General features: G+C 38.4%; 1 protein-coding gene across 2 annotated transcripts in view; it reads left to right on the forward strand.

Moving 5' to 3' along the window:
• Positions 1-15,234, forward strand: part of LOC122815941 — an 888,188-nt gene that overhangs the window by 167,822 nt on the left and 705,132 nt on the right. For both annotated transcript variants that reach the window (XM_044088813.1, XM_044088814.1), the window contains exon 2: positions 2,926-3,126. In XM_044088813.1, coding sequence (XP_043944748.1) covers positions 2,926-3,126 — 201 coding nt within the window. The remainder of the gene's footprint in view (positions 1-2,925; positions 3,127-15,234) is intronic.

A 15,234-nucleotide genomic window follows, 5' to 3' on the forward strand; every position in this document is an offset into this window, starting at 1 on the left:
TGCCATTCCTGAACAGTTGTTAAAGACTCGACTGCTGTAAAAAGAGTCTGTAATGACAAAACAATCATCCATATAAGGAAAGATATGAATGCCATGGAGTCTGCAATAAGCAATGACTGGAGCTAGGCACTTTGTGTATATCCTTGGTGCAGCGGAATGTCCAAAGGGTAAAACAGAGGCCAAATAATGTGCATCAGATGCAGCAAGTCTTAAAAAACTTGAATAGCTTGGCAGTAAGAATGTGTTTATAGATGTCATTTAAGCCCAGCTCTACAAAAAAAAAAAAAAAAACAGATGAGGAATCAAAGGTACAAGAGTTTGAAGTGATATTAACTTGAACTTTGGGATCTTGACAAAAACATTTAGAGTAGAAAGATCCAGCACTGGCCTCCAGAAACCATCTGGATTAAGAATTAGAAATATACTTGAGTAGCAACCTTTGCTTAGGAGAGTGACAGGTGCTGGTTCAGTGTCTCTTTGAGCCAGCATTTTCTGCTGAATGAGGGATGAGTGACATCTGGTTACCTGGGCAAGGAGAAATCCCCTGGAAAGGAAGAAGGGATTTTCATTGCCAAGAGTACCCCACTGGGTTACACTCAGAACCCAGCTATCTGAGACTCTCCAATGCCAAAAGGAAAAACAGAAGTCTCAGAGACAAAAAAATGATTGCCAGGTTGGAGAAGGGGAATTTGAACAGGTAAATATTCATGCTGACTGGAAGGTTGTCCTTAAGATTTGATGGGTCTTTTCTTTTCATTTTTAAACTTCCTTTTTCTTTGTTTTTTTTTTTTTACCCAGATTATTAGCCTCTTGCTGATTAAACTGTTTATTGGAAAAGGAGGCTGAGGAAGAGGAAAACTATATTATATTGTTTGAAAAAGGAGGGATGGAAAATCTAAATCAGTCCTTGAATCATTTTTTCGCTTTTATCACACTTCTGCAGTACCTCAGCTGCAGAAGGACCAAACAGTCTTTCATTATATGTCAGGGAGAATATAAAATCCAGCTTTAATATCATCAGGAAGTTTTTGAGAAAGAAGCCAAACAAATCTCAAAACTGATCCAGATGCAGCATCCATAGGGTAAGGATCAGCTGCATCATAAATGCACTTTAAAAATCTGCTTAAGTCACCTGAGAAACGGCTACCACAGAAGAATTCATTACCTCAGAAGAATGAAGGTTTTAAAAACACACAAGCAAAAACTTTAGCATATGAGCTTGACAGTTCAAGAATAAATTTTCTTCCCTAACCTATCCATTGTTTTCCCATCTTTGTCTAAAGGAATGGGATTAGTATCTGTAACCTGTTTTGCAGCAGAGATATAGACAGACAAATGACTGCTGGGTCTGCTTTAGGATTAGAAAATAGGTACTTCTGTGAGTGGGGCACCTTATATAACCTGTCATACCTTTAGAAGCCAAAGGTTATCTGCCAAGAAGGCTTGATGTAGTGAGAAAAACATTCTGTAAAAGAGGCAATACAGGAGGGATAAGTGCAGCTTAAAGCATCTGTAGCTGTAACACATCATAATAAATGTTCTGTGCCATAGGAATCTCATTCTGATCTTACTGAATTTCTGCTTTCATATTAGCTAAAATGTCACTGAAATAAATTTCTTTCGGTACAGAAGTCTGACTCAATAATGTCCTCAAAATCAGAATGTTCAGACTGAGAAGAAACTCCTGAGGTACACCCCTTCCCCGCACTGACTGCTCTTTTTACTGAAAATCCTCAACGATTCCTTTTTTTACCAGAAGGTTGTGAAGATGAGGAAAAAGCAATAACCAGTTCCTTGGCAAATTCCAGTAAATCTACCCTGTCCATGGAAACAGAAACAGGATACTAGAAGTTTTTCCTCACTAAGTGCATTCTTTATGAACAACGTCTAACCATTAGGCACACTATACTTAGCATCTGCAACCCTGTCCCAGTCAAGTGAAAGCATTTTGCCTACCCCTTCCTCAGACAATAACAAAAGTTCCTCTCCCTTGCTGACTAAGCGCGTTCCTACAGCCGCAGAAGGCATGCCTATCCTTCTAGTCTTTGCTGGTTTGAAAGGCTATGCCAAGAGGACTGGGGGAAGAAGTTGGGTGGTTTGACGACCAACCACAGAATAGTCACACACAACATCACTGGAGGCTAACTAGGATACTGTTGGATCACTGAAAGTTACTTGAAATATTTTTTATTCTTTTTGTGTACTGTGGAAGGTACAACTGCAGAGACTGACTGCTGCTCCATCGGTAACTTAGGAAAGAGGACTGATTTGTGGATAGTGAAGGTCTGAGGGTTTAGTAGGAAGAACAGCAAAGAATAAGTGATTCTGAGTACATAGACCACTGGCAGTTATACATAAGCACAATATTCTGTCTCAAAGAGACAAAATTTCAATGCATATAACAGTTTTTAGTCAACAGATAAACTTTTCTTGACAAAAAGTTTACACAAGCACCAACATAACTCCATTATCACAGTGTCCTGACAGCCCAAGTCACCTTATTTGAAATAAAAGTAAAATAACTGACAGAAAAGTACAGGTTTTTACATGAATGTAAAATACTTTTTCAGTGTGTGTGTGTGTATGTGTGTGTATGAGTGTGTGTGTGTGCGTGTGTGTGTGGATGTGTGTGCGTGTGCTCGTGTGTGTGTGTGTGTGTGTGTGTGTGTGTGTGTGTGTGTGTGTGTGTGTGTGTGTGTGTGTGTGTGTGTTGGTGTGTGCTCTTCTCTGTGTGCATTGGAGGTAGTAGCATCATAAAAACATGAAGTATAAATCTTAAACATTTAGTTATAGCTGTGTGAGCAGCAAAAAGTCTTCCTTTTTGACCAGGAGGTATGTTCAACTTTTAATATTTTCAGAAACTCAGAGGTTAGCTTTATTTTTTTCTTTTTTAGTGCACATTCTAATTATCTTCTACATTTACAGAAAAGTGCAGTGCTCTGGATTCGATAAATACTTCCCAACTTATGCTTGTCGATGTATCCATTGGAAAATATATGGTTCGTAGCATAATAATGTATGAGTGCTTCTCAGGATATAAAAGGGAAGCAGGAAGATCAAGTGTCACTAAATGCGAACATATGAATGGGACAGTGAAATGGACACATTCTTTATTTAATTGCATAAGTAAGTATTTTAAGAACATGAACGTAGCAATGAATAATATTTTCATGAACCGCAAAAACCTATTATTTTTTTAAAGCTCAGAAATGCTTGGAAGAGCAATGACAATTGGAAAGATCATAGAAGGTATAGTAATATCATTTTTTTTCAGTATTTCATTTATAACAATTTTTAATACTGGTAGAATGTAGCTACTTTAAGTTAGTGATATTGGGCTGGTGAATTCCACCATTGCAAAATGCTTGAAACTGAGCATGTTCATTATATTGACCACTGCTGCAGTAGCCTTAGCTGTGTGGGTTATATCCTGCCAAAGCTATAACAGCTGGCCAGCTTCTAAACCTTCAGGGCAACTTCTATGCCCCCAAATTGTCAGGCAACTTTAGCTGAGCTGACTAAAAGACAAGTCTGGGCTTGAAGCCCTTCATAACTTTACTGTTGCCCAGGAATATACTCCTCTGAGGCTTTCAAGGATCAACAATCGACTTGTGCTTTCGTTTGCTGTCAGATAAGTTCCCTTTGGTATAAAAAAAAAAAACTTAACTATGTTGATATTTTATTACTTTTTTTTTCAGGAAAGTTATTTTCAAGTTAGGAGTGTTGTATTTCAATGGTCTGTTTTGAAACTATAATGTACTTTTAAAAGTATCACTTGTTTTTTCTGTCAGTTTAAAAGTTGTACAAAGTAGTTGAAAATATGTTTTTCTGTGGAGAAATTGTGTTTATTTTTCTTCTGTGGGGCTGGCATAGTGTTTTAACGTGATTTTTAATGTGCTTTTCTGTGAAAAAGGTAATTTTCTGTGGACCTGCAGTGTTTACTAGAAACTGCTGCTTGTCTTCGTTGGGAAGAGGCACCACGTTTAGCTTGGCCATGTAACAGACTACAAGTCCCATGGTCAGCCCTTCTGCCAGCTACAAAAAGAAAAAAATTAAACAAACATCCTTTGCCATCTCAGTAGACTAGCAACTTGCTGTAGCTCTGCTGTAGCCATTTGTTGTACCTCAGTCCACTCATCTTTTACCCCAGATCCCTCTGGTGTACCACCTACAGCCACTACAGATGGGGTGTTAGCCATGTCATGTGCAGCTGTTGGGTCCCCTCAGTGGGCAAGGGAGAGCCATTATTGTCGGTCCTGGGAGGTGGAACAGGGAAGGTTTCCCTTTTGTATCAGAATGCTGTGCCCGTTCTGGGGGAGCAGCTGCTGCCATTAGTAACACAGTTGGGCCTCATTTTTCCTGTTAAAAGGAAACAGAAAACAAAAGTATTTATCTACTCCTCTTCAAATTTTTTTGGATAAGAGTAATTTACTGGGTCTGGCTCAGAGTTCAATTCAGGCTATTGATCCTTCTTGTAAAGTAGTTTCTGGGAAAAGAAAGAGAAATTCCTCTTTCCCTGAAGAGATTCAAGATTTTGAATCTGATCACGGAGAAAAAGGGACAGATGCATGTCATTGTTCCTCAGATTTCTGATTCAGCCTTAGAGGAAAGCTCAGTCTCTGATTCTCCCAGTAGGGGGTTTCTCTTTCTCTGTGTCTTTTTCTAGAATGTGCCAGTGTTTTCCATGGGTGAATATTAATGTTTCTCAATCCCTCAGAAAATAGGATTTTCCAGAACCGACACTCATTTATCCTTTTCTGTCTGCTTTACAGGATGTGTTTGTTGCTGCCTGCAATTTCTCTGATAGTCATCCAGCCGCCCCTAAAAAGGTAGATAGGATGTGCAAAATTCCTCAGTCTTTTATTTTTTATATCACTGTTCCCAAACCTGACTTAGCAGCTATAGCTTTAGTTGATCCCACTGCTACTAAACAGTAAGTTAATTCTAATCCTACACTTTCTGACAAGAATGGGAAAAACTACTGCTAGGTATGGGAAAAAGTGTAGTACATCTGGGACTTTGATTTTCAGAATTTTGAATTGCAAGGCTTTTATGGTAAAGTTTGTTCTGACAAATTGTGAATGTATAAGGAATGTTTTATCTGTAGTTTCTTCTTGTGAGGAAAAATCAGCTTTAAATAACTTAGTTTCTTCTGTTGCACAGGTCAATACTCATTGTTCACAGTGTGTCTATGACTCTGTTGATAATTCTTCTAGGGTTATGGCCACTGGGTACTGTTTTTTGAAGGTTTGCCAAGCTCCATTGTCAACCTTGTAGATGATGTTAAAAATGAGATTTTAAGTTCTCCCTTTGATACTTAGTGTTTGGCCCTACTGCTGCAGAGGTGATCAAAAAGTGTGATGAAAGGGGCAAGCTGATCCAGGGAATCTCAAAGATGTTTCACCCCTCCTTTTTCAAATTATCCAAGGGATTTTCTGTTTTCCCATCCAGTTTTGGCAAAAACAAAATAAATAGTCTAAATAAAATATAGGTAAACCGATGTTTAAAAAGAAATGGCAAAGGGGTTCCAAAAGAGGTTTCCAACCTCCCAAAACCAAGACAGGCCAAAAAGTCTGAATGACTGTTCAGGAGACCGTGTGATCACCTCCCATCCTGGCCCCTGTTTTTTCCAGAAATTCTGAATTTCTAGTTTTCTCTTTGGCAACAGACTGTTTCAAACAAATGGGTTCTGAAAATAAATCATTCCTCAAGGTTACAGATGGCAGTGGGAGGAAATTCTTCCTTTCCAGGGGGTCATTTCTCTTCCTTCAGATTAGAATCTTTTGTTTCCACCTATTCTTCACAACGTGTCTCAGTGAATGATAGAACCAGTTCCTTCTTCTTCCTAGGTGGTGACGGGTTTTAGTCAAGTATGTTCCTAGTGCCAAAGAATGAAAATGCTTGGAGACCAGTTATGGACCTCTCTTTCCTGAACCTGTTTATGATGGTGCCCAAATTCAAATTATGTCAATTCACAACCTGTTATCTCTTCTTTCTTGTTCAAATTTCCTGGTAACAGCAGAGTTAAAAGATGCTTATCATCACATCCCTGTTCATCTAGACTTCAGAGATTACTTAAGGTTTTGTGTGTCTGGATTGCATTATCAGTTCTCTGCCTTACCCTTTGGACTATCAACTGCACCAAGAGTGTTCACAAAGTGTTTAGGACCAGTAATAGCTCAATGAATGCTACAGGGTAATGAAATTTTAAAGGGTCAAGATTCTATGTCTTGGGTGAAAAATCTCTTATACAAGTTGAGATTCCAAGAGAGCATTCAAAAGTCTTTTTTGACTCCTTCAAACAGGAATGTGTTCCTGGGATGCCAACTAGACGACTCAGTTCAAAGAGCTTTTCTTCCACAGGAAAAGATCTGTTTCTAAGGTTTTACACTCAGATTTCAGTCCTTCCAAGGGAATATCTCAGGATTTTGTGTCTCATGCCACCTGTGATTCTCGTGAAACCCCTGGCAAGACTCCACATGATAAAAATACAGTAATATCTGAAATATCTTTGTTCCTACCATCAACACCCTTTATCTTTTCAAATGTCAGTGCTGGGGTTTGACAGAAGAAAATTTTTTTGCTGGAAACAACAGATATCCTTAAATCCAGGTCTCTCCTCTCCCTCCCTATTTCAAAGCAGTCAATCACCACAGATGTTTTGAACTTTCCTTGGGGAGCAGTTTCAGGAGGGATTAAAGTGCAGGGGAATTGGACACCAAGGACAGATGCAAGCACATAAATATCAAGAGATGCTTGCCCTGATCAAGGCACTCAACTCTGTGAACCATCTTTGGTCCTGGAACCTGGTTATAGACTTGTGACACATCAACAAGCAAGGGGGATCCTGGTTGGACCTCCTTTGTAAAATAGCCATGTTAGCTTGGGATATAGCTTCACAGCACAGTCTTACTCTACAAGCATTCTACATTCTGTCTGAGCAGAACTGTGTGGCAAACAAGTTGAGCAGGACCAGGGCAGACCCTCACACATGGAAACTAGATCAGGGAGTCTTCTAAGATTTGATCAGTCTGTGTGGAGTTCCTCAAGTAGACCTTGTTGCATCCTCTCTAAAGAAATAACTTGCAAAATTCTATTCCAGGACTCCATGCAAGAAGACCTGGAAGACAGATGCCTTTTCCTTTCCTTGGACAGGAATGTTCCTGTCTGGTTTTCCACCCTTTCTACTAATATCCAGGGTACTTCTGAAGATTCAGAATAAATCCCCCAAGAGCATTGTGTTAACTCCCTTCTGGCCCAGGAACTGTGGTTGTCTCTTGTTTTGAAAATGGTTAGGGCAATTACCACAAGCTTCCTGACAGACTGGATCTACTCAAACAAGAACAGGGTTGGACACCAGGACATCAATCATCTTCATTTGACTGCCTGGATGATAGGGTCTTAATTCCTTTTAGGCACCTGTTTACTGAGGATGTGCAGCAGTTACTAATGGAGTCAGGAAAGTCTGCTTCTAAAAAATCATATATTAGCAAATGGAAAAGGTTTTCTAGTTAGTGCCAACAACATAACCAGCACCCACTCAGAGTTAGTTTTTCTCTGGTTTTACAATACTTGTGTGAGTTACTAGCCTGTGGTCTTTCTTATTCCTTTATCAAGGTTCATTGATTGGAAATTTCAGTCCTTTTTCAAGGCAGTATCATGGTGAAATGTTCTTGAAAGGGGTTTCGCATAAGAGGCCTCCAGGAAAACCAGTGGCCCTTCCTTGGAGTCTTAATTTTGTGTTAGAGAAGTTAACAGTTGCTCCATTTGAGCCAGTTAATCTGGCTGACTTGAGGTTTTTAAAATGGAAAATAGTTTTAATGATTGCTCTGACCTCTACAAGAAGGGTATTTGAGTAGTAAACTCTTATGTTGAGTCAGCCTTATCGGGACAGGGTTTTTTTTTTACAACTAATCCTTTTATGCCTAAAGTTATGTGTGAGTTTACTATCAGCCAAACTACCTAGCTCCCCATTCTCTTTCCTGATGCTAAAAATGAGAGAGAGAAAGGAAAATATTGCATACCTTGGATATCCACAGATAACTCAGGTACTATCTTGACATAACTACGTCTTTCAATCTTCTGATCAGTTATTCAATTCTTGGGAAGATAAGAAGGAGCAACTTCTGTCAAAACAAACTATTTCTAAATAGTTATCCAAGACTATTATGTTTTGTTATACTCACCATAACAGAATTATTCCAGGCATGGTCAAAGCCCACTCTACCAGGACCTTTACTTCATCTATGGCTTTTTGGAAAGAGTTGGATTCTAGAAGTATTCCAGAAGCTGCTACATGTTCCTCTGTACATAGTTTTTTAAAGCACTTTAAGCTTGATTCCTTCTCTGGGTCCAGATCAAGCTTTGCTAGGATTGTCTTCCAGGGGCTCCCGGACTCTACTCCTTCTACCTCCCAAATGTAGTTATCTAAAGTAATCTGCCTATATAGCTAAGGCATCTGCAGCAGTAATCAATATGATGAACATAATACAGTTGTGGAAGTTAAACTTACCATAACAGTAGATGTTGAAATGATCACTGCCACAGTAGCTGTTCCCTCCCTCCACCTTGTGGTTAATTTATTATGGCAGGGGATGGACATTATTTGTTGTTCCTAGCATTGTCCATTCAGGGCTCAGCCACCCTGTTTTGCTGGCAGGAAAACTCTGAAAGGCTTTGCACCCAAACTTGTCTTTTAGTCATTTCAGATCAAGCTGCCTGACAGTTTGGACATGTGGAAGGTGCACTGAAGCTTTAGAAGTTGGGCAGCTGTTATACCATTGGCAAGATATAACCCATATAGCTAAGGTTACTGCAGAAATGATCATTCAAACATCTACTGTTTACAACTGTAATTTGTCTCCTGATTTCAAGTTGAAGTGTATATTTGTCAGGTATATGGATACCTGAGAGTCCAGCCAACTATCCCGTAAACAGATCAATGCACTGTGGAGTTTTGGGACAGTTAACAGTCAGTCAGACAGATCAGCAAATAGCTATCATGCAAATAGAACTCTAAGATGTGGATTGAATCTGAAAGAGTCATGCAGTTTATTTGCAAACAGTATTTGGCAAACAAGACTTCTGACTGGTTGAAATTTCTAAGCCCTTTATTCCAGAGCTCTGCTTGGTTGTGGCATGCTTCTGTAGATTTCAGTGGAGAAACAGTAAAAAATAAGTAGAATTACATTGAAATTATTTATTGTATTGAAGTTTTTCCAGATATTATCGTTGTTGTTGTTTTTAATCTTTTTATCTGACTTTTGACACACAGCTAAAGTGCAATAATTTTGCAAGCTTTGATCATATGCATTACTGGACATTCCACAATACATGAATGAAGCAGTTGTAATTCACTTCATTTTATATTAGAATTGTATTTGTCATTGAATTCATATCCTATATGGCAAATTTTGTTCACTATACATATGACATTCAATTAAGGTTTTGAAGCACAGACAGGAATTTAAGCATTTCAGATGCTCATGCTGACATACATGTTTTCCATATCTCACAGATCAATGACCTTAAAAAAAAGAAAAAAACAGAATAAATGAAATGTGCATCTATAAACATGTGGAAGAGCAAACAATATTCAGCTCTTCTTCAGTTCAATGCAACAGAAGAACTTTAAAATACCCCCCAAAACATGAGACATCTCACATGTAAGAAGCAAAAGACCTACTTGTGTCAACAACTGCACCCATTGGACACCCCTGGTCAGTTTTAACTAGTATATATGACTTGTTAATATAATCTCATTTTCAACATTGCAAGACCAACATTAATGACCACATAATATCTCTGGAAAACTTATGTCAAGCTTTTCACTCTTGTGTAATATAGATTTTTGGGGGCATCTGACCAGAGCCATATTTGGGTAACAGTATGAAATGTAATGACTCACTTTAGTGCGTCCCATAATGCTGATACTGAATGGCCAGATATCTGGACTTACATGTATTAAGTCCAGGCTTGCCATTTCTCAAGATATTCCCTTCTCTCCAAGTCATACCAATGTTAGAGTTGCTATGTATAGTTTTGGGAGTGTGAAGAACTTGCCTCCCACATTTGGGGGCACAGGGAGGGCCTTTAAAAAGGTTTTCAGGAGAAGAGCAATGTTAAGTATTCAATCTTCTCCTGCATTTCCTGTCTTTTTTTCTGCTTGTCAGCACTCTGCATTTCTAATGCTAATATTTCAATAGAAAGCCTCATATTTTATCATCCCACATGTGACCTAATTCAAACAGAGACAGAGACGACCCACAGAGTACACAGCTGAGAGCAGGTTGGAGAGATATCTTTATTATCAAGGCCTGTGAACCTTGATAACTGGGAAAACTGGGGCATGAATAGCTAGGCTTAAAAAGATTCTAGAGCCATTAGCCTACTAACCTCTTATGATCCTGTGAAATGTATGCACCATAGTATAAGAAAGACCCCTACATTTCCTCAGCTAGAGGGCAATAACAGGAACTGAGTATTTTCTTAGATGTAGATATGACAGGAATTTTATATTTCATTAGATGTGATGCATTTATAACTGTTCTTTTTAGCAAAATTGAAGTGCTTACTGGTTTTACGCTCACTGTTTCAACTAAAAGCTGCATTGCCTCATCTTGGAATGGAACTGTCTCTGTATTGTATAAGCTTGGTTTAGAAGATGTGAAAAAATATTTGATTTTGAAATTATATAATCATCTAGGAGCACTGAACCAGGGCTTCTGCCGCTCTTTTCTTTCATCTTGGGACTGTTGTTTGGATTTGTGAAACCTCTAATTCACAGAGGAAAGTGAATCAAGATTTTTGTGTTTTCTTCTTCATTATGGGTTATGGACTTGATTAAGCCTATTCAGTCCCGAAGTAGCAAAACATTTTATTCATTGACTGCAAAAGGGAAACTGTTTTCCTGCTTTCACAGAGACTGTAAGTTTACTTATTTATTTAAACTAAATCTCTGTTAATCTAACTAACTTATCATCATATTTTTGTGACATAGTTGCCAATAGACAACAAGTCTTCTGCAGTTAGAATAATTCTGTCATAATCTATCTCTTTGAGTTATATTCTTTATTTTTCCTTGTGCAATTAATTTATTGACTTGCATATTTTAATTGTTCTTTTTTATGTTTACCTGAATTTTCTCCTAAGCAAAATTTTTATTTATTCATTATAAAAATTTGTGGCTGGTGTATTAGTTATTAGTTTAGGAAAGATAACCTCATAACATTGATGCGACTGTTGACATCTGTCCTTTTTGAATCAACACTCTTTGGCTATTTGCTTGTATGAACTCAAAATGGACACAGCCTTCTTTATTTCCTTAAGGTTTTCTGGCAGGTCATCCTCGGGAGTACGTTTTGTACTGTCTTTGCTTACCACCATGCTCCAATGACATAAATATCTGGCTTTCTATCATGCCTCTACAACATATATTTGTTAGGAATACTTACAATTGTTTTCCTGCTGAAATGTCTCATTTATATTCACAAACCCATTTATAACTAAGGAGCTTGGCATTATGCAATCCTTCACTAAACAAATGCATTCATTTTCTCAATCCCTTCAGCAAATATTGTAACTACCAATGTGCCTTCACATCTTCCCCACAAGGTTATTCTTATCAGCCTCCACGTTTTGAGAATCATTGCCCTATGTTGCTCCTACATAAGAATCATTAAACTCAACAGGCACAATAGGCTTTGCTATGTGTTTCCTAATTTTCAAGTGTACCATCAGCTCCAGAACAGCCCAAACTTGAACCAAGCCCCAAAGAAAGACCTTTAGTCATAAGTGCTGTAATGATGGTAGCAGCAGGTATGTGCTTAAATGTGCTAACTCAAACCCACCCTCCAGCCTCTCGGTGAGCATTACTAATTCTTGCAACCCAGACCCATTATTCCCCCAAATAACAGCATGGATAATGGAATGTGATATACTTGAACAACCTAATCATATGCAGCAAAGGAATTATGTTTTTGCACTGCCATCTCTTCAAGGTAAGTTAAGTGTACATATCCCCATATATTGTATAACCTGCCTAGCATAACTGGAAATCTCCCACAGTTTGTTCTGAGTATCAGAGCAGTGGTCTTATGTATCACAAATCCTAATTAAACTACCCAGTTTAATATTTCCAGACTATCCTGTCTTATTGATGGGGAGCCCAGTCAGACAGTATAAAGACATACATGTCCTGTTTATTACCTAAATCTGCTACCTGTTTGACCCTGAGAACCAAGACATCTATGAACCTAGATAGTATATCAGCCAGATCTGTAATAAATATGACACAATGAGCTACATCAAACAGGGCTTTAGCTATTTGGGCTTTGGACCTACCACTGCTCAAATGTGGTAAAGCAGGAGACTTAAATAACGTGTTCAATCACTCTACTACCAGAGGGGAAAAAAATATAAAAACAGGGGCATCGCTGGCTAGTGTTTGTAATGAAGAAGAGGAAAAGACAGCTCAAATTACATATACTCTGCCAAATAGATAACTGCATAATAGGTTTATTTTGTGACAAACCTTAGAGCTGAGCACCACAAATACAAAACTCAAACAGGTAATTCCATTTCAGACTATCTAACAAAATTTAAAAACACTGCCTCTGATTCAGAGGGTAATGCAATCAGAGGCAGTAACTAGTGTCCTTGAAATATCAGTAGCTGAGGTTCAGCTAGAGGTGTAGTCCATGCTTTCAAACAGAAGCATGATACACCAGAATACACCAGAAGCATCTGTCAGAAACTCTGCCACTGACCTTCGACCCTGTACAGTTTGCCTATCGGCCAAACAAATGCACTGTAGATTCCATTTCAGTAGCCCTGCACCTCTCTCTGGAACATCTTGAAGAGAGGAACAACTATGTCAGGCTGATGATTCATTGACTTTAGCTCAGCATTCAACACAGTGATTCTGATGCAACTCATTGACAAATTAATTAACACTGGCATTAATAAGAGCCTCTGCAAATGGATCCTTGACTTCTTCATTGGAAGACCACAGAAAACATGTACTAGCAACAACATATCAGGGTATCATTACAGTTAACACTGGTGTGCCTCAAGGATGTGTACTTAGTCCTCTACTATTGACCATCCTTACCCGTTATTGCTCTGTGAAATTTCCCAATAACCACATCATCAAATTTGCAGACAATACCACTGCAGTGGGTCTCATAAGGGATAATGACGAGAGGAAATACAGGAACGAAGTCATCTCTCTGATCAAATGGTGCGAAAATAACAACTTGGATCTGAGTGTCAACAGAACTAATGAAATTATCATTGACTTCAGAAAAAGGCCAGCCATTCACTCCCCACTTGAAATCAATGGTCAGGTGGTAGAGAGAGTTCAGTCTACAGAGTTCCTGGGGGTACACGTCAGAAGACCTCTCTTGGTCCGTGAACACAGGCCAGATGATTAAAAAAGCTTACCAATGCCTGCACTTCCTGAGAAGGCTAAAACGAGCAAAGCTTCCTCTGAATGCTCTATCCACTTTCTATAAAGGAGCTATTGAAAATATTCTCACCTGCAACTTGTATGGAAACAGTACTATGGCAGAGAGGAAGAAGTTTCAAAGAGTGGTGAGGACTGCGGTGAAGATAACAGGCATAAACCTTCCAACTATGCAAGAGCTTTTTATAACAAGAAGTATAAAGATGGCATACAAAATACTTAGAGACACATCACATCCAGCATTTGGCTGGTTTGCTAGACTCATCTAGCAAGAGGTACCACAGCATCCGCTGTAGGACCTCCAGCTCTTGAACAGCTTCTATACAACAGTAATAAGGCTCAAACTCTGACATCAACTTAGAAGTCTCCTACCTCCAAACATGATCTAACTAGTAATATTTTACTGAAAGTGACATTATTTAATTCACTACGGTTAATATATTCTTGCAGAAGTGCAATATCTTTCTCTTAAAAGTCCAATTGCAATAATTCCTCATGTGCTATATTAACAAACTGCCTTTTCTTCTCTTTTTCTGTGTACAGCATTATCTATTCATATGTTTAGGTTTATATGTATGGGTAGTTTTACTTAACTAGAAATAGGTTATAAGGAGTATTTTTATGTGTATTAGTCATTAGAATAGTTGTGTATACTTCATGTCTTATTTTTTTATACTTAAATTGCCTCTGTTCTCTGATAATGGGCTGATACCCGAAATTTTGTTTAGGTTGCACTTGTGTTTCCTAAATGACAATAAAGTTTTCTTTGAACCTTTGAATGTTGAATTTATTGCTACTAACTCCAGGAAATCTTTAGTCTCCTTAATAAGCTGCTGTGGATTACTGGCTCAAATGATGTTGCCTGATGGACGTAAACCAAGCCACTTACGCTAAAAAGAATCAGTTTGTGCTGTTAAGAATAGCTATTTAAATCAAAAGGGCTACAGAGAGACAAAAACTAACAGTCAGTAACATGAGGCATGCCCAGAAGCCTATGCATGGATTTCTTGGACATGACAGAAGATGTGACTATTTAGCAAAATCACTGACTTTCATCCATGAAATCTGATGGCTATTTTCCACAAAAAAATAATCCGGGCCACTTCATGATAACGTTTTTGAACTGCAGAGACAAGAAGGCAATGCTTGTATGTGCCAATAATAATAATAACTAAACTAAAAACACAGAGTAATGAAATAAAAATGAGACATTGGTTCTTTCCCACCTATCTGTTGAAGAGAGATGAATTTAATGAATGGGTGGTGGAAATTATTCAAGAGCTATTAGAAATGATAGACCCCAGGATTCAATAAAATCCATGTAGACACTGTGTAGAGCTTACACGGATTTTATTTGTGTACACGGCCACAGTTTCTCCCCAGCAGTGCACCATACATATTAATTAAGATGTGCTGCTGAGGGAGATCAGAGGTACATAGATATTGTATCTGTGCAAGTAGCAGTATAGAGGCTGTCCCGTACTTATGGACTGTCCAGAAAATGGTCTGGACAGGTAGTAAGCACAGGACAGCATTTTATTTAAATTTTAGGTTTAATGTATGTTTGCATGGCTCAGCGCAGTGCTTTGTGATGCTGAGCTGCACTTATACATGTACACCTGACATCTGTTATATGTCTAAAAATAGAAACTGGATGTATTTAATTATTTTGGTTCTGCAGTACTTAGCAATACGTAACCCGGCACAGCTTTGCTGTGCACTGCTAACAGAGGTCATAGAAGTATATGTGATATGTATTGTTTCCCTGC

Source organism: Protopterus annectens, chromosome 11.part0 (genome assembly GCF_019279795.1).
Source record: "Protopterus annectens isolate FY-2018-M chromosome 11.part0, PAN1.0, whole genome shotgun sequence".
Lineage (NCBI taxonomy): Eukaryota > Metazoa > Chordata > Ceratodontiformes > Protopteridae > Protopterus > Protopterus annectens.